This window comes from Lepidochelys olivacea (assembly GCF_965140295.1).
Source record: "Lepidochelys olivacea isolate rLepOli2 genome assembly, chromosome: 9".
In the NCBI taxonomy this organism is placed as follows: Eukaryota; Metazoa; Chordata; order Testudines; family Cheloniidae; genus Lepidochelys; species Lepidochelys olivacea.
The window spans coordinates 54,948,107-54,968,613 of record NC_140419.1 but is presented as its reverse complement, the minus strand read 5'-3'; the positions used below and the strand labels follow the sequence as shown (position 1 = coordinate 54,968,613).

The 20,507-nt window shown below is 45.1% G+C and overlaps 1 protein-coding gene across 1 annotated transcript in view; it reads left to right on the top strand.

Annotated features, from left to right (window-relative positions):
- ATG4B (autophagy related 4B cysteine peptidase) overlaps window positions 1-17,429 on the top strand; it is a 58,668-nt gene extending 41,239 nt beyond the window's left edge. Inside the window, 6 exon segments of the mRNA XM_084639225.1 lie at window positions 1,380-1,576; window positions 2,721-2,799; window positions 3,359-3,504; window positions 6,856-6,912; window positions 8,197-8,290; window positions 16,314-17,429. Of these exon segments, the coding sequence (XP_084495351.1) occupies window positions 1,380-1,576; window positions 2,721-2,799; window positions 3,359-3,504; window positions 6,856-6,912; window positions 8,197-8,290; window positions 16,314-16,387 (647 nt within the window). The 3' untranslated portion in view covers window positions 16,388-17,429.
- The last annotated feature ends 3,078 nt before the right edge of the window (window positions 17,430-20,507 follow it).

Sequence of the window (20,507 nt, the reverse complement as noted above, 5' to 3'; positions counted from 1 at the left end):
TCATGGAGTGGAAAATTTGGGATTGCTTGGAAGCTATTTTGTGGAACCAGACAACCCCAAAAAAGGTATTAGAACTGAAAGCTTTCTTGAAATACCCCTTATCGTAGACAACTCTGCTGCTTGTAAAGACACTGTCATGGTTTATTATAGCTGATGCAGGTGTTTTGTTTTAAGGGACCTTAGTTAACTGAGGTTCCAGAATTTTTAAACACTCCCAACACTTTTGGATACCCCTGGAATTGCCTCTTGGACTCCTTTCACCTGACTTGCCTGAGCTTGGCAAGAATACTTGCCAGAAATCCTGTGTTCTTTGTCTTTGAAGACTAAGTACCGCAATGGATCCTGTAAGACTTAGTGTGACTATTTATATCGTGGAAACTGCAGCAGGCTTTATATATACACAGAGAATATGAAACAATACCTACTCCCACCCCACATAAAGCCTGCTGCAGTTTCCACGATATGCATCTGAGGAAGTGAGCTGTAGCTCACGAAAGCTTATGCTCTAATAAATTGGTTAGTCTCTAAGGTGCCACAAGTACTCCTTTTCTTTTTGCGAATACAGACTAACACGGCTGTTACTCTGAAACCTGTGACTATTTAGTGCTCCGTTTGTATCTTATTACAGATAAAGACCTCCTGTGTTCAGCCCCAGTGTCCTGACCAAATTACAACTCAAGCACTTACATTCTTTCTACCTAAATTCTCCCTGTGATTTGAATTGCATAGTTCTGCCTCTCCTCACAAGTGTACTGTTTAATCTTGCTGGCACAGGGCAGTTGCTGGTTCCTGCATTGCTGCCCTAAAGATGGCTGCTTTTTAATGGTGCCCCAAGTGATCCCTGTGGGTATGTCTACACAGCAATAAAACACCCATGGCTGGCCTGTGTCAGCTGACTTGGGCTCAGACTGTGGGACTCTAAAATTGCAATGTAGATGTTGGGGCTCTGGAACCCTCCCCACTCGTGGGGTCCCAGAGTCCTGGCTCCAGCCTGGATATCTGCACTACAATTGTATAGCCCTGCACCCAAGCCCAAGTCAGCTAACACAAGCCAGCCATGGGTGTTTTATTGATGTGTAGACATACCATGAGTGTTCTAAGTGCTTTGATGTAAAAGGCTTGATGTACGGCATTTCTAAAATAAGTTTACCAGAGGGTTCTGGAGTGAATATATAATTCAAGCAAAGCGCTTGCTCTTTAAACCAGCTGCTTATTTAAGTGTCATGTAGCTCTGAGAAATTAGATGGCAGTTTCTGTTGAGCACTGAGGTGGTGGGAGCGGGGGAATTAGGGAGGGGAAGTACTCATCAAGGACTAGAAGCTGTTTGATGCTTTTCCTGAAACCATTTCTGCTTGTGTGTGTGTGCTCCCTTTCTGTAGGAAGGTTATGCAAGTCCAATTTCTTGTGTGCTGGGGCTGCAGCATTCCCTGCTGCAGAGTCAGACCTGTTCTATAATGGGTACCCGGATGGAGCAGAGGTTACAGATAGGTTGTCGCTATGGAAACCATTGGTGCTGCTGATACCTCTTCGCCTTGGGCTCACGGATATCAATGAAGCTTATATTGAAACACTAAAGGTAGGGGAATTAGTGCTGTTCGGTATGGCCATGGAGGAGCAGACTTCCCGGTGTTTTACTGCTGAGCGCCAAGGAATAAGTCTTGATTAGGTCAGGTGTAAAACTGGTTCTGGGGCAAAATGTTCGCAAGTGCCCAAGTTCCAGTTGCAAGAGAGACATTGGTGTTTATGTGCCTAAGTCTCCTTGACAATCAATGTGACTTAAGAGCCAAAGTGGTTAAGTCACTCTTAAAAAAGAGATTTAGGTGCTTCTGAGAATTTTACCCAGGGTCTAATCTCAGTCCCTACCTGTGTCTGTACCCAACCCAAGCCACTAGAGCATTCAGCATGACTGCCAGTCTCTGCTTGGCAGCAGCCTGAGCTTTAAGTGCTATGTGCTGCAAGTCCACATCTGGCAAGTCAGAGCTGTGTGTGCTGCAAATCAAATTTAGGTGAGCAGAATTCTGGGATTCCAGACCAGCCTTTGGAGCAGCCGAGGCTGGCAGAGATCAGATTCTGAGGGGCACACGTTGACTTCGTGAAGAAGGTTGCACAGTATCTTGCTCTAACAATGGTGTCAGTCCCTCAGCTGTATGAGTATGGGCACTCTGAATTTAGGGTGGATACACGGTCTGAATTGTGCTTGGATTCAGCAACATGGATGCTAAATTCTCTCATCCATTTCCCAAGAACATTCAGAACAATGTAATTCCCTTGGGAGTGCTATTGCAGATCCATTGACAAATGATTTAGGGTAAAATCCTGACCCTATTGAAGTCAATGGGAGTTTTGTCATTGACTTCGTGGAGTGAGGGTTTTGCTCAGTTGCTTGTGGAATTTGTGACTATAGTGCAGATTGCACCATGCAATGTCCGGAGTCTCATCTCTTCTCCTTCCTCCTCCTGCCCCTTTTTCTTGGTCTACTTCTCCACCAGGGCTCTAAGGCTTCTCTGAGCCTCTTTCCCTTGAAGTTTACATGTTGCAGCATCCTTCCCTCTTGGCAGAGACCTTCTACCATAAACCGTTGCTTCTGCTGCTGGACTTGCTCACGGTTCAGAAGCCCAGCATGTGCCAGTATCACAGTGATTGCCTTTGAGTTTGATTTCTGATCACTTGCTCTAGTTGCTGCTGCCTGCCAGCTGCTCATGTTCAGTCTTGCTTTCCAGCACTGTTTCATGATGCCTCAGTCCCTGGGAGTGATTGGAGGGAAACCCAACAGTGCTCATTACTTCATTGGCTATGTAGGTGAGTGACTAACCAGCCTAGCTTTGTGCCATGTTAGGGAGGTGTCCAATCTGTCTTGATGTCTGCCCACAGATAGGGGAGTGACTGCAGAGCAATGCAGCCCTCCCAAACTTGCCCTCACCTTCCCCAGAGTGGTGTTCCCCCTTTACTTTAGAACAGCTTGAGGGTGCTATGAGATAAGCCTCCTTGTGAGCGAGGATCTAGGGGTGACTGCAGCCATGGGTATAAGCTCTCTTACACAAACCCTAAAGTGCTATTCCTTGTGGAACATTCCTTACGTAGAATTAAATTGTAGCAGATGGGTCGCTCTGTCTGACCTTGTCCTAGATCCGGAGCTGACTTCCCTTCATGGGTTTTGTGTAACATGTTTACCCTCTCCTCCCCATTTTCGTTTGTGAGCACCTGTCTGTTTTCCTCTTCCTTCTGTCCTCCAAATCATGAGCCGATTATGAAAGGACAAAGGCTGTGTTAGTGGCATGCATGCATGCACGCACTCACTCATGCACAAGGTGCTCATCTGGTGTGACATACCCTGTTAATTTCTCCTCTATTTGTCCAGGTGAGGAGCTAATTTACTTGGACCCCCACACTACACAGCCTGCAGTGGAACCCAGTGATAACAGCTGTATCCCTGATGAGAGCTTCCACTGCCAGCACCCGCCCTGCCGAATGAGCATTGCTGAACTCGACCCATCCATCGCAGTGGTGTGTACCTGTGACTTATTTCTGTCCCAGCTGTTGAGAGCTTGACCCTGTCTTTGCAGTTGTGCCACTGTTAGCAGCTGGAACAGTCTTTTTCAGCCTTCCCTTCTTTTCTGGCTGTTTCCTCTCCCTACAAGTCTGCAGATGCTATTTACTTGCCAGTCCTATTGGCAAACGCTTTGATACCCTGACTTAAGTTATAACTTTGGTCAAAAACAACTCTCCTGCATGAAACAATTCAGTAGTGGGGAAAACTCCCTTACACTGCTACATCTACACAGTGACTAATTGCTAAGGGTCTGTCATGCAGTGTGGCAAGTGCTACAGGCAACTCTGAAATAAAGTGAATGCATTGATAAGGCCATTGTGGAGAAACTAAATGAATTCTTTGCATCGGTCTTCACTGTTGAGGATGTGAGGGAGATTCCCAAATCTGAGCCATTCTTTTTGGGTGACAGATCTGAGGCACTGTCTCAGACTGAGGTATCATTAGAGGAGGTTTTGGAACAAATTGATAAACTAAACAGTAATAAATCTCCAGGACCGGATGGTATCCACCCAAGAGTTCTGAAGGAATTCCAATGTGAAATTGCAGGACTACTAACTGTCATCTGTAACCTATCATTTCAATCAGCTTCTGTACCAGAAAACTGGAGGATAGCTAATGTGACTCCAATTTTTAAAAAGGGCTCCAGGGGTGACCCCAGCAACTACTGGGGAATAGTCAACATGGTTTTTGTAAAGGGAAATCGTGCCTCATCAATCTACTAGAATTCTCTGAGGGGGTCAATAAGCATGCAGACAAAGGAGATCCAGTGGATATAGTGTATTTAGATTTTCAGCAAGCCTTAGACAAGGTCCCTTACCAAAGGCTATTAAGCAAAATAAGCAGTCATGGGATAAAGAGGGAAGGTTCTCTCATGGATTGGTAACTGGTTGAAAGATAGGAAACAAAGGGTAGGAATAAATGGTCAGTTTTCAGAATGGAGAGGGGTAAATAGTGGTGCCCCCCAGGGATCTGTACTGGGTCCAGTCCTATTTAACATATTCATAAACAATCTGGAAAAAGGGGTAAACAGTGAGGTGGCAAAATTTGCAGATGATCCAACACTACTCAAGATAGTTAAGTCCCAGGCAGACAGCGAAGAGCTACAAAAGGATCTCGCAAAATTGGGTGACTGGGCAACAAAATGGCAGATGAAATTTAATGTTGATAAATGCGAAGTAATGCACATTGGAAAACATAATCCTAACTATACATATACAATGATGGGGTCTAAATTAGCTGTTACCACTCAAGAAAGAGATCTTGGAGTCATTGTGGATAGTTCTCTGAAATCATCCACTCAATGTGCAGCGGTAGTCAAAAAAGCAAACAATATTGGGAATAGTCGAGAAAGGGATAGATAAGAGAGAAAATATATTGCCTCTATATAAATCCATGGTACGCCCACACCTTGAATACTGTGTGCAGATGTGGTCGCCCCAGCTCAAAAAAGATATAATTGGGATTGGAAAAGATTCAGAAAAGGGCAACAAAAATCATTAGGGGTATAGAACGGTTTCCGTATGAGGAGAGATTGATAAGACTGGGACTTTTCAGCTTGGAAAAGAGGCAACAAAGGCAGGATATGATAGAGGTTAAAAAATCATGAATGGTATAGAGAAAGTAAATAAGAAAAAGTGTTATTTACTCCTCATAATACAAGAACAAGGGGCCACCAAATGAAATTAAAAGGTAGCTGGTTTAAACCAAACACAAAAAAGTATTTTTTCACACAACACACTGTCAACTTCTGGAACTCCTTGCCAGAGGGTGTTGTGAAGGTCAGTACTATTAACGGGGTTCAAAAGGGAGCTTCATGATAGATTCATGGAAGATAGGTCCATCGATAGCTATTAGCCAGGATGGGCGGGAATGGTGTCCCTAGCCTCTGATTTCCAGAAGCTGGGATTTGGTGACAAGGCATGGATCACTTGATAATAACCTGTCTGTTCATTCCTTTTGGGGAACCTGCCATTGGCCACTGTCAGAGGACTGGATACTGGGCTTGATGGACCTTTGGTCTGACCCAGTATGGCCATTCTTGTGTTCTTATGGAGATCATAACAGTCCCAGCATTCACTCCAGCCCAAGGGTATAGTAAAGGGTACCTAGAGAAAAGTTGCCTCTTCTGTACCCCTGACTTTATCTTCATGCAGTTGTACTTCCAATTGCCTTTCTGACAGAAGCCTAATAACTCCTAGGTTCTGCCATCTCTGAATTGCAGTCTGGATTTGCATCCTGCCTTGTGGTGAAGTAGATGACCCAAGCATAGGCGCCAACTTCGTGGGTGTTCCTCTCGTCAGCTCCTGTGCCGCCCGCCCGCCAGCAGCCCCGCTGATCGGCACCTCCCCCTCCTTCCCAGCACCTCCTGCCACTGCAGTTCAGCTGTTCTGTGGCATGCAGGAAATGCTGGGGGGAGGAAGAGAAGCAAGGGTGGGGCATGCTCAGAGGAGAGAAGAGGCAGGGTGGAGCGGGGATGGGAAGGGGGGGGGCTTGTGGGAAGGGGTGGAGTGGGGGCAGAACCATTGGAAAGTTGGCACCTCTGGACCCACGTGCAGTTGTAACACTCTATTTTCAGATTTGAAATATCTGAACTGTGTCCAATTGAGCTGGCTCTGTCCCCATATCACTTCCATCATAGAAGATTATGGTTGGAAGAGACCTCAGGAGGTCATCTAGTTCAACCCCTTGCTCAAAGCAGGATCATCCCAGCCAGGGCTTTGTCAAGCCGGGCCTTAAAAACCTCTAAGGAAGGAGGTTTCACCACCCTCCTAGTGAAATAGTTTTTCCTAATATCCAACCTAGACCTTCCCCACTGCAACTTGAGACCATTGCTCCTTGTTCTGTCACTGCCACCACTGAGAACAGCCTACCTCCATCCTCTTTGGAACACCCCTTTCAGGTAGTTGAAGGCTGCTATCAAATTCCCCCTCACTCTTCTCTTCTGGAGACTAAATAAGCCCCGTTCCCTCAGCCTCTCCTTGCAAGTCATGTGCCCCACTTGAGACCATAGTCAGTGTTTCCAGCATTGGAAGAGACTGGCCTGAGTAAGTCAATGAGAAGTAGCCAGTTTTGCTACATCTGAATTGCAGTTTAAAGTCAGGTAGCTTGAATTACAAAAAATATTCTCAAATTTTTGGCTCTGTCACTACATGAAAAACAAACATTTTTATTGGCATAGCTGACGTTCAGAATGTATATTTCATATAATTGCTTGGCATTACTCTGTGAGGCTTTGATAGACACTATCCACAAATTGTTTTATTTTTATTATAAGCTAATAAAGATTGTACAACATTTCTTTTTAGGGCTTTTTCTGCAACACAGAGGAAGACTTTAATGACTGGTGCCAGGAAATCAAAAAGGTTTGTGTTCAGCCATGTCACTGGTAAAGGGCATTGTCTACATTATTTTCTAACTTCTGCAAATGCATCCAGCACACTCTGCAGGGTGACAACCTTTTTAAAGAGTACACAACTAGTTTAATAATTAAAACCAAAAAATTCAGTCCCCCACATTTAACTAGCGAACGCCTGAGAGGTGATCTTCTATGCCTTGCCTTGAAGGCCAGCAGATTGGCACCGTCTGACCAGTGTGGGGGGACTAGCTCAGTTATGATCTCTAAGCACCCTTACAACCATTAATGTGTGAAGCTCTGCAAGGTTGAAAATAGGAGTTATCACTTCAAAAAGTTATAATCACTTTTAGAAAAATTAGGCAGGTCTGTGAGTGAGATTCGTAATTTGCCCAGGGCATCACAGGAAGTCTGCCAGAGACTGGGAAAGACTCCTGGTCTCCTCAGTCAGTCCCCACAGCAGCAGTTTATCAAAGTAGCAATGAGAAAAGGAATTGAAGTGCACCACAACCTTCTGAAACTGCATAAGGAATTTGGGGTGAGCAAAACAGAATTACCCAGCTTGGAAATGTCGGACAATGAGGCTAACACCCCTGCTAAAACAGGACACTGTGGGATCTCTGTGGAACACAAGGAACACCCTTGGTTTATTCCTTGGACGTATGTGGGGAAGGGGGTAGATGGGAGTCTCAGGTCTGTACAGTAACCATGCCCCATCCTTACCTAATTTGAGATCTGTTGGCTTTGACAGTCCCAGGTGGTAGAGATACAGTTAAGCTGTGGTTTAGTTAGTTTGGGGCTTAGAAGCTGAACCCTCAGAACTAATAACTCATTTAGCTTGAACAAATAACTCCCTGATGATGTCTTCAGTATTTCCCAAGGCAAGCCCTACTATTTGCTCTGGATGCTGTGAGGCTCTAGTTCCTCTTCTTGGTGCTTGTGTGTATTCTGCTCTCAATCTTCACACCAGAAATCTCTATCCATGAATTCCCTTTAAAATAAGTACTCTGCTGTACTGCTCTTCCAGGACCTTTCCTTACCAACTGGGAGGAAGGCCAAAGGAATTATAGATCCTCTTTGCCATCCCTTGCTGTTGAGTGATAGAAACCAGCTAGCTGAATGCTCCCTTCCAGAAAAGGCAGGGGTTTAAAGGTAGAGAAGAGGAACATATTAGTCAGACTTTCTGTCAGATTCTTCACGTTTCTTCCAGCTCCTGAGTGAAGAGGCTGTCACTACTACCCTTGATTGGTGATGTGTTTGTGCTAACAGGCTGGCTTTTGTGTTCACTCCACAGCTGTCCCTGCTAAAAGGAGTTCTGCCAATGTTTGAACTGGTAGAACATCAGCCTTCACACTTCTCCAGCCCTGATGTTCTGAATCTCACACCAGGTAAGGCCCAGCCATCTGGTCGTTTTTGGTAGAAAACCCCTGGGGTGGGCTTATCTCTTCAGCTTCCTTGGAAGCTTGCATGGTTCTTCCTGTTGGAACTGCATGATGACTTTTGGCTCTTTGCTTCCCTGAAGCCTAGAGAATGTTTTGGCACTCTAGAAATAGAAACGGCCTTGAAAGAATGACTTCTTATTGATTTCTTCCCCTTTGTGCTAACAGGGCTGTGGTGGGTAATTGGCACATGCACAGGAGAAACAACTGCCACGCAATTCCCCTGCCGCCAGTCCCTGTGTGTGTTTAATAATAGGCATGGACATTGCAGAGGCATTTAACAACTTCTTTGAGTGGTGTCCCTCTGAGTGCTCCACTGTAGGTGTGCATGTGCCCCTGCACTGCTGATCAGAGAATTTCAATAACAGTTTGTCCCGCCTGTGCATGTGTGGCTCCCAGCCTGCCTTGTAGCTAGTCAGCATGCATGGGCATTTCTTCCTCAGTTCCTTCTCAATGGCCTTAAGCTAGAGACCAGCTTAGAGGTGTCTGTTCACAAATTAACTCCTGATAGTTTTGCAAATTTCTTTGTTTCTTGAAGCCACTTTCTTTTAATATTTGTTTTAGCTGGCCATGCCAAAAAAAGAAAAGGGGGGGGGGGAGGGAGGAAAGAAAACTATGCCTCCTGCCAACCTGGGTGGTGTGGAAATCCCCCTGGACAAGGGTGTGCCTGGCTCCCTAGGCTTCAAAAAGCATCTGAGCTTTAAAGACTCCGTCCCGGTAATGGACAGACACTTGCAGTGTGTTCACTGCCTTGGGGAAAAGCACAATCCACAAAAGTGTGGCTGGTGCCAGCAGCTAAAACCCAGGTCTAGAAAGGACAGAGTTAAGGCTAAAACTCCTGCTCGTAGAATCAGTCCTTCAATCTCTGAAGTCCTGGAGTGAAGGATCACCGCAACCTTCTATGTCGAAGGCAGGTGATCTTAAGGAATTTACGCACTCATGAAAGACTGGTAAGAAGAGGTCTGTGAGTCCACATAGCAAGCCCAGATCAAGCTGGAAACGTTCTCTGGCTCCATCTGTATCTTCGGTACCGATGGTGTTGAAGCCATCGGTACCCAGGGCACACACAGTACTGACCCAACAGGCATGGGCAGAGAGATACCGGTACCATGAGGGCGAGACAAACATAGTCTATCTGCCCCGGTGAAGGATACGTCAAGGAGAGCACCGGTATCGATGCTGGTGTGCGTGGCACAAAAGGACCATATAGCCAGGTCTACATCTCCAACTCCTTTGGTGCAGGCTCCTTGGCACTGGCAGCCTTCAGCACTGATATTGTCCGTACTGGTACTACAAGTGCACACTGGACCTCTCTCTGAATCCAAGTGTGATAGGTTCAGTCACAGGGATCCCCTTGGGACTGTCACATGGTGTGCTGAGATTACTTCTGAGCCCATTTTCCCTGCCAGCTTGGAACTCCAGAACCCTGCCTTGTTGAGCCAGACACACTAGCCTGCTGCAACACAGACCCAGGTCTGGTCCACACCCCCAAAGCTGCAGACTTTAACTAAAAACTGCTCAGCAGGTTACTTGCCTCCAGCACCCAGACTCCCAGCTCCCATGGGATCCAAACCCCAAATTCATTTTACTGTTGTATAAAGATTATACAGGGTAAACTCATAAATTGTCCACCCTCTATAACACTGATAGAGAGATGCACAGCTGTTTGCTCCCCAGGTATTAATCACTTACTTACTAATAAACAAAAGTGATTTTATTAAGTATAAAAAGTAGGATTTAAGTGGTTTCAAGTAATAACAGACAACAAAGTAAGTCACAAAGTAAAATAAGATACACAAGACTAAGCTTAATACCTTTAAGAAACTGAATATAAGTAATACCTTACCCTCAGATGTTTCAATAAGCTTCTTTCACAGACTAGACTCCTTCCTAGTCTAGGCCTAATCCTTTCCCCTGGTACAGTTCTTGTTAGTTCCAGCAGACCTCTTAGGTGGAAAACAGGGGCTTTGTAATAACTGCCCTCCTTTGTTCTGCTCCACTCCCTTTTATAGCTTTGGCACAAGGCAGGAGTCTTTTTTTTCTCTCTGGGTCCCCACCCCTCCTTCTAAATGGAAAAGTACCAGATTTAAGATGGATTCCATTATCAGGTGACATGGTCACATGTCCCTGTGAGACCTCATTCTTAATTACCCACGGACTGGCCCACATGTACACAGGAAGGCTTGCAGGTAAATAAACCATTTACAACCAATTATCCTAATCAATGGGAGCCATCAAGATTCTAAACCACAATTAATGGCCCACACTTTGCATAGTTACAATAGGACCTCCAGAGTTATACTTCATATTTCTAGCTTCAGATACAAGAATGATACATGCATACAAACAGGATGAACACACTCAATAGATTATAAGCATTATAATGATGCCTTACAAGAGACCTTTTGCATAAAGCATATTTCAGTTACATCCTATTCACATTCATAAGCATATTTTCATAAAGCATATGGAGAGCAATGTTACACCAATGCACCGGACTCGCCCCTTCTCACACTGGGACCCTGGTACCAACCTCGTCAGGAGCAGTGGATGTAATGGTGTCTCCATGCCATGCGCTGCCTCTTTCCCATTCCTACTCAGATAGCGAGCCAGGAGGAACTGGATTCTCATCGGTCATCTTACCCACCATACAGACCCCAATCCCATCAAGAGTACCGGGGTACCACCCAGCCCTCAACCTCCCTGGTATGGGCAACTGTGGACCCAGCCACCGGCTCCCTACCCACAGTGTCCTTACTGGGACCTCGGGCTGCCCCAGCGTGTAATTTACCAGCAGGCAGAGAGATATCCCCCTTCAGTGTCAACATCAAGGGCACCAGACCTGCCGGAATTTTTGGAAGAATGGGAAATGGAGGCAGAAAAGGAAGAGGCCCCTCAAACTTACCTCTCATCATCCTCACCTGATGAGGCAGTGATGCCTCCCCCGCCATCTCTGGCAGATGACTTTAGGTTGTTCTGGGACCTAATTCAAAAAGTGGCTGAGACCCTGCAAGTGTAACTACATGCAACTTCATCACAAGCTGGTGGACATTCTTCAACCTCTGCCAGAGTAGCCCTCCCAGTTAACAAGGTGCTCCTAGACCCCAATAAGGTCATATGGCAGGCCCTGGCATCCATCCCACTGATGTGTAAGCAGGTGGACAAAAAGTACTATGTGCCTGCAAAGGGCACCGATTTTCTATTCACCCGTTTGACTCCGAATTCCATCATAGTGGACATGGTCAATTCAAGGGGTCATCAATACCAATTTAAATCTACCCCATATGACCAAGATGGGAAATGTTTGGACTTTTTTGGCAGAAAAGCCTATTCTTCAGCCACCCTCCAATTTCTAGTAGCTAACTATCAGGCCCTAGTGGTCAGATATGATTATCAAAACTATACAAAATTAAACTTCTTTATTGAGCAGCTTCCAGATAGATATAAAGAATCATAGAATAACAGAGTTGGAAGGGACCTCTGGAGGCCATCTAGTCCAACCCCCTGCCCAGAGCAGGACCAATCCCAACTAAATCATCCCAGCCAAGGCTTTGTCAAGCCTGACCTTAAAAACCCCTAAGGAAGGGGATTCCACCACCTCCCTAGGTAACGCATTCCAGTGTTTCACCACCCTCCCAGTGAAAAAGTTTTTCCTAATATCCAACCTTAACCTCCCCCACTGCAACTTGAGACCATTACTCCTTGTCCTGTCATCTGCTATCACTGAGAACAGTCTAGATCCATCCTCTTTGGATCCACCTTTCAGGTAGTTAAAAGCAGCTATCAAATCCCCCCTCATTCTTCTCTTCCGTAGACTAAACAATCCCAGTTCCCTCAGCCTCTCCTCATAATTCATGTGTTCCAGTCCCCTAATAATTTTTGTTGCCCTTCACTGGACTCTCTCCAATTTTTCCACATCCTTCTTGTAGTGTGGGGCCCAAAACTGGACACAGTACTCCAGATGAGGCCTCACCAATGTCGAATAGAGGGGAACGATCACATCCCTCAATCTGCTGGCAATGCCCCTACTTATACACCCCAAAATGCCATTGGCCTCCTTGGCAACAAGGGCACACTGTCGACTCATATCCAGCTTCTCGTCCACTGTCACCCCTAGGTCCTTCTGTGCAGAACTGCTGCCTAGCCATTCGGTCCCTAGTCTGTAGCGGTGCATTGGATTCTTCCATCCTAAGTGCAGGACTCTGCACTTGTCCTTGTTGAACCTCATCAGATTTCTTTTGGCCCAATCCTCCAATTTGTCTAGGTCCCTCTGTATTCTATCCCTACCCTCCAGTGTATCTACCACTCCTCCCAGTTTAGTGTCGTCTGCAAACTTGCTGAGGGTGCAATCCACACCATCCTCCAGATCATTAATGAAGATATTGAACAAAACCGGCCCCAGGACGGACCCTTGGGGCACTCCGCTAGATACCGGCTGCCAACTAGACATGGAGCCATTGATCACTGCCTGTTGAGCCCGACAATCTAGTCAACTCTCTGCCCACCTTGTAGTGCATCCATCCAGCCCATACTTCTTTAACCAATTCTTGGCCATCATTAAGGAAGACCAGCTAGTTGCAAAAACGTCTCTAGCGCACATCGGATGCGGCCAACATGGCAGCGTGCTCTATCTCCGTGGTGGTGGTTATGAGGAGGGCGTCTTGGCTCCATTTGTCTGGCTTTGGCCAACACTCCAGGGAGACATGCTCCTCCTGTGGAACAAGAGCTTTCTTTACATCTTTCCTCCATTCCCTGTATTATTAAAGGTGCTGCTGAAGATAAAAAGGGAAAAACCAAATATTCTGATTGATCCTACCAGACCCAGACAGACATGATTCCCTTGCCTGTCCCAGCTGGCATGATGTCCTCCGGTGACCCTACCAATCACCCCATGCTGTCTGTCACAAAACGGGGGTCACATCCTTCACCCTAATCCATGGATCCTACATCTCAAAGCATAGCTTCTTCATGGTTCTGGTTCATAAAAGCATCTTGCTCAGAGGAGGTGCAGGAGGTAGTACTGGACGTAGAAAGGGTTCTACTGGTTCACCTACCTGCAGAAATGGAAGAGATTCCAGATATGGTGCCAGTCCAAGTCCTAATTCAGCCACCTTGCCAGTGATCCTGGACTATCTGTTATCCTTACAGAAGTCGGGTCTTTCTACTGGCTTGCTGAAGGTTCACTTGGCAGTAACTGCTACCTTCCAGCAAATAGATGCTACTCAATCTTCTCTCACCCAACTATGAAAAGATTTCCGAAAGGTATAGCAAACCTTTTCCCACAACCCAGGACCCCTACTCCCTAATGAGACCTCGCCTAGTGCTAAAGGACTGACTAGACTGCCATTCGAACCCAGGCCACTTGTTCGTTAACTCACCTTTCCATGAAGATGGCGTTCCTCATCACCATCACTTATGCCAGAAGGATAGGAGAGATACCAGCTTTGATGGTACATCCCCCATTTACAGTGTTCTTCCCGGACAAGGTCACGCTCAGAACACACCCGAAATTCACTCCCCAAATAACTTCTGCATTTCACATGTATCAACTCTTTCAACTCCCAATATTCTATCCAAAACCTCATATGGACAATAGGGAGGCCATCCTCCATATACTCTGGGAGAAGAGCTTTGGCCTTCTATTTAGGCAGGGCGAAGGCCTTCTGAAAATCTCCAAGACTCTCTTCCTTTCCGTTATGGATAAATCAAAGGTGCGGCGATGTCTGCTCAGACATTGTCCAAATGGGTCTCTAGCTTTATTAGATTCTGCCACCAATTGTGTTTGAGGGGGGAGGGTGTAACCCCCCCCATCTTCGGTAGCCACACATTCCACAAGGGCAGTCTCCTCGTTGATCGCCTTCTCTAAGGGTATCCCCATATCCGAGAAATGCAGGGCAGCTACACAGACCTCTGTGCATACCTTTGCAGAACAATATGCCATTCTGAGTGATTCAGCTTCAGACGCCCAATTCAGGGCCACTGTACTATCATCTGTATCAGCCTTGACTCTAAAGTCCCAGCCTCCTGCAGTGGGTACTGCTTGGGAGTCACCTAGTGTGGAGCACCCATAGGGATGCTATTTGAAGACTAAGGTACTCATCTTGTGCAGTAACAATGGTTCAAGATGTGTCCCCCTATTGGTGCTCCATGACTGACCCTCTGACAGTTTATTTTGCCGTTCTCTATATGGCTCTGCGGTAGAGAAGGAATTGAGAGGGAAATGCCCATGCACACTGACTAGACTCATGGCAGGTGGGGAGCCGCGTGTGCAGGACAGACTGCTATTGAAATTCTCTGAAGAGCAGTGCAGGGATGCAGACGTACCTATAGTGGAACACCCACAGGGGGACACATCTCAGAACCATTGTTACTGCACAAGGTGAGTAACTTCTTCTGCCAAGAGGAGTATCTGTGGACAAACATGTCTGTAGTTACCAGGAACTGGATGTGTCTTGTCATTTGTACCCTGTGCTCTTATCTATTTCTCTCTGCTGTGACACTCAGTTCTGTCACTGCCTTTCTCACAGCCTCCCTTAGCTCGCTCTGTTCATTCCTCCTTCAAGAAAGCTTTTCTTTTCCCTTATTTTTAATCCTTCTCGGTTCAAATTTTCCCTATTTCCCATCTCTTTTTTGTCCCTAAAATGTTGGAATGGGCTGCTCACCTTCAGTTCTCCCTCCCCTTACCAATCCATTATTTTTTCTGCTCATCTTATTGCCATGGCCCTCACTAGAATTACTGATTTGCTTGTGATTTAATTCAGTCTCACTTTGTTCTTACTGCAATCGTTGTCCTCCTTGAGATATTGGCTGCTTTTTCCCTTATTGCCTCAGTTGAGAGTACTTCCCTTTGGGTATCTTCTGTATTGATACATCCATGGTCTTGGTGCACATGTAGGCTCTCAATCTAGTTGGAACACTGGAAAGCAGTAACCATTGGGCTATTGTATATGCTCCCTCATCCAACTGAATGCGCCACAACCCAGAGCCCCACCACTTCTTAGTTGACTAGTGTCCTCTGTTCCTGCTGTGCAGTCAGCATTTCACTAGCTGTTGGTTACTCTGGTAAAACCTAAAACACACATTCTTGTTGCTTTAGATAGTGTTGGTCTCTGTAAGGTCCACTCTGTTCCACTTCTCTCCCCTCTCTGAGTTTTCCCCTATGCTCAGCTCCAAATTTGGAGGGTTCAGTTGGCATGCCTGCTGTAATGGTAAAACTGACATAGACCAACACACACACGCTGCCTTCAGTGCTTCTGTGCTGGGCATTCACTAATGCCTGCTCTATCAGCGTGGCCTGCACTCTTCAAATCAGTAGAGAACATGACTCTGCATCAGTTGCAGCTCCCTGATAGAGCTGGCCTCAGCTGAGTCAGTAACATCTGTGGTGTGGTGTTGCCCTTTCCTCATGTTCTGGGTCAAAGGCATTAATAAAAGGAAATCTTTTTCGTCAACTCATGTTGGGATGTGTGACATCTCCTAATACTAGGGACAGAGGATTGAGTATGGTCCATATAAAGCCTCAAGACAGCACTGGTCTACTCTTTCCAAAGATATAGTTGAACCCAGCCTCTCTTTAATCAGAACTCTCTCTATATTGTGTACAGCATATATATTTATGGGTGTATAGAGTCTATACATTTGACACTTCTACATACAGCCACCAGATGTTTCAGCACAAGGTTGTGCCATATTAAGGCTATTAGACACAAACTGTCCAGCGCTGAGGAACATACCATTTAGGGATAGCTAATATATTCTGTGCCACACATACTGTAGGTGTAATGTGGATTGTCCATTGTTACTTGCTATTAAAGCATGCCCCGTCCTCTTCTTCAGTCATGCCCCCTGCTTCGTATGCTTGACACCCATAATTTCCCCCTCATACAGCTTGGGCTGGTGAGTGGTTTTGGTGTAAATCTGTTTTAAGCAATGGGCACATTAAACAGAGGTGGTTTTGTCTCTTGTCTTTCAGACTCTTCTGATGCAGACAGGTTGGAAAGATTCTTTGACTCTGAGGATGAAGACTTTGAAATTTTATCTCTTTGAAAATAGATAGGAAACTGACTGCACATCTGTGTTTGGGGGTGGGGGGTGAAAAGTTCCTTCAAGCACCTGGGCCCTTACTGGTTTTCATAGGTGCTTGCTGACATCCCTGCCTCCTATCCATCCTAGCATTCTGTGCAGTCTGAAGCACAGTGTGCACTCTCTGCATTGGGATCAAGAAACAAGTCATCATTAAGGCTTCAGTGACCAGTCAGGATTTCTCAGTGCAAAACACATGCAAGAAGTGGATGCAGTGGTGCCTAGGAGTTCAGAGTTTTGTTTGTTACAGCAACAGCTCAACTGGCCCTCTAGGAATAACAGCAGAAACCCCACATGGAGCTAGACCCTTATGAGTACTTCCTAGTGATATTTAATAAGTGCTATTCCTCTTTTGAGAGGCAAAACCTATACTGTTAGTTCCTTCCACAGCTTTCCTGCTTATGGCTGACTTGGGCTAAACTTAGATTTATGGAAAGCAATGTAAATTAATACCAGGCATGTCCCATACAGAGGCTCCAGCCCAGTAGTATGTGAGCTAGTCACCTGGATGGTCATGTTTTCCTTAGTAATAGGCCACACGTTGCTGATGATGCTTAATAGTAGTTGCAGTGGTTTCTCACAAACACAGTGCTGCCTGTCTTCTCACCATACCCAGAAGCTGCCTGCTCTTATAAAGGGCAACCTTCTCTCAGAGGCGAAAGCACTTCCTTGATGTGGAAAACCTCATGGTAATGTCCAAGGTCTAAAGATGACAACCAAAAGGGGAGGAGAATCCCAGTTTAAATAAAAGGAATCTCACTAGATGAGTCCTCAAATCACCAAGGCTGTGAAAAAGATGGATTGACAACTCTAGCAGTGAGGTGTCTTCATTAAAGTATCTGTTAAGAGAACCAGATAGTCCTGTGAGAGGTTGACATGTTTTTAAATCTTAAGAGCCTGATGTTGCTTTTGGTTTTTGGTGCCACAAGCGCTAAACAGAAAAGGAGTACTTGTGGCACCTTAGAGACTAACCAATTTATTTGAGCATAAGCTTTCGTGAGCTACAGCTCATTTCATCAGATGTAGTTCACAAAAGCTTATGCTCAAATAAATTGGTTAGTCTCTAAGGTGCCACAAGTACTCCTTTTCGCAAATACAGACTAACACGGCTGTTACTCTGAAAGCGCCAAGCAGTTTTTAGTGCCACAAAGCATCCTATGTAGTGTGGTCACTCCTCCTCGGTTGATTGAATAGTTCCAGGTACTATTCCAATTGGACTCCCTGCATTCAAAATGATGTACAAGGGGGCTTGAAATTTAATTAGACATAGAATATGTTTCTTAGCTGATTGGTACCATTTCACATGCTATTCTGCAACTTCCCTTTATGATGATTTAGTTGGGGATTGGTCCTGGTTTGAGCAGGAGGTTGGACTAGATGACCTCCTGAGGTCCCTTCCAACCCTGATATTCTATGGTCCTTCTAGCACTGTGTGGCAAATGCATACTGTAGAAGCTAGGCCAAAGAAACCCATTTTAAGTGATCATCTGAAGATGTCAGGAAAAAAAATGGTTGCCTAGAAAAGTTGATAGTTAAACATCAAACACCCTTGTACTAAAAACCTTGGAGTTACTTTAACTTTACAGGAGCTTGCCTGTGGCCCATAATATCTATTTAGTAAAAATGAGAGCTGGATTGAAAACAGATGCATAGGAGAACTGAGTCCTGATGTGAGCCACCATAGAAGCTACTCAAGTCTTCTCCGTTCTCCAGGGCTGCTGCAGGTGGCAAATCCATGTTTGCAATGCATTTTCCTGCATTTGGGAACAGCACTTGTCAGTTGATGCTTTTGTACCCAGAAGGTACATAAAGTGGCCATAAATGCTGTCCTCCATGACAAGGCTGACTGACCTATTGATGTTAATCTTATTATCTGCCCCTAATCTCCCAGAGAGCCAGAGATTTTAACTCTTGAGCCATGATGCTTCTGTCACTAAATTACTTGCTGCTTTCTCTCTGTTGCTGTTCCTTGTCATCTCTCTTGCATTAAATTTAAGGGGGAGGGGAGATGGTGGAGGAAGTGGGGCTGTGCTCCATTCATCAACTGCTTTCAATTTGTATTTAAATAAACAAATTTAAAATCTTTTGTTTTTTAATACTTATTTCTGAGGAGCAGCCCATGCTGTTATGGATGGGGAAGGTGTATTTTACCCCTTACTCCTTGTCCAGAGATTCTTATGCCATAGTATGGAAAACCCTTTTGAAGCAGTTCTAGGGCATCTAGTTTTAACCAGGCTTTGGGTGGCAAAAGTGGATGGGGCTAACCTGTTAAGAGATTTCAGGTGGTGCAAAGCATATCTGATAGTCCAGTGGAAGTAGGCCTAGCTAAACTACCATGCCTCAAACATAGTTGAGAATCATGGACCAGTTGGCTCAAATCCTTGTCAGGCTCAAGATAACTGAGCCACTTCCTGTATGCTTCCTTGGAAAGGGTTTTTTTTTTTAAAAAAGGGTGAGGTGGAAGAGACAGGAGAACATAACTCCTGAGGTTGAGAAGAGCACATTCATCTTCCCTTACTGCAGTGCTAATGCCAGTCTCTTTGCCTCCCAAAGTTATCGCAAGCTTCTGTAAGAATACAGGGCCTAGTCCTGGACTGCTAGAGCTTCTTAAAGAGAAACAAGTTGGTGAAAAATTCACCATCCTCCAATAAGCTTTAAAGGCAGATAGCATGGGAAAGATGAACGCATCCAGTCTAAGGACAAAATAAAGACCACTCTGTGCTTTTAAACTGCTCTAACACATGCAGTGCTTTCCTAAACACCTATCACTATGCTTATTTGCAGTACCAACAGCAAAGCTAGACTAGCAGCTACAGTCAGGATCCCATGTGTGCTATTTATTTTCTAGAACAGAGTTCTGTGTTTTCATTTATCAAAATTAGGTTGCTAGTCCTCATGCCTACAATGATAACTTTAAAAATATGAAGTGTCCCATTTATCTCTCTGGGTATTTAACTTTGAAGCCTAAAGATAACAATATCGGTACTTGACTATTTTACTGCTAATGACGATAGCAGAGCTGCTCTTCCCTTTAAAGGATCCAGATGCTGACAGGGATCCCTTTTAATCTGTTGTGACAAGGAATCTGGCTACAAAAGAGGGATATGAAATCATTTTTCTCAGCTACGTTTGCATAGAGTCAGTTTAACCCTCACCCCTTTGGCTGTTCATAAATTCATCCTTAGACTAGCCTGTTCAGGCCGAGGAAGTATTACTCCCATTTGCAGACAGGAACTAAAGTCAGAGAACAAAGTAACGTGCCTGAGGTCACATTAAGGTTGCAGAAGGGCTAGGACCCTAGGTCTCTGCTTCCCAGTCCTGTACCTCAGCCACACAGGCCCTCCTTTCTCAACAAACTTTATGGTAAAAATAAGTCTACTGCAGCAGATACTCTCAATAATGACACACAACTGTTATAAACAGACTTTAATTTAGCTATCAAAAGGAGAAGTCTGCAATAGACTCCTACTTAAAGAAACAGTTCCAGTAAAACAGGAGTTTACCCAATTTCTTTTCATCATATTGTATCTTGTCAGCATAACCTCATCTAAACTTTAGATCTCCATAGCTGAATTTCTGTGTCTGCTGGGTCAAGGAGTTCAACCCTAATTTCCAGCTAGCAGAAAAGAAACCTTTAGCGCCAGACATAACTAAGAGCTGCAGTGTTGACCTCTCATCAAATGAGGTGAGCTGTTTCCAAGGTATGTTAAACTAGTGTTCAACCTATCAAAAAGCCAACAGTTTAATAGAAATGCAGCATAAAATATAAACTGACTTGACAGATTTTTTTTAAAGTGACCCATAGATACAGAAACTAAAACCCTTCCAATATTTTAATTTTACATCCAATCAAGCCTCCTGCTTGATGTAAGAACACAGAAGACGCTATTCTAGAAATATCACCATGGAATCTGGTTTTAGCCAGGAAGGAGCTGAGAGAGTCAGGTAAGACCACAGTCCCTAGCAGGTGTGACATGCTGGGGCATTACCCACAAAACAAGGACATCAGGATCTGTAAAACAAGAAAGCCTAACTTTAAGGTGCTGACACGTTATCCTGGCTATGTAGGGAACTCAACTCAGTT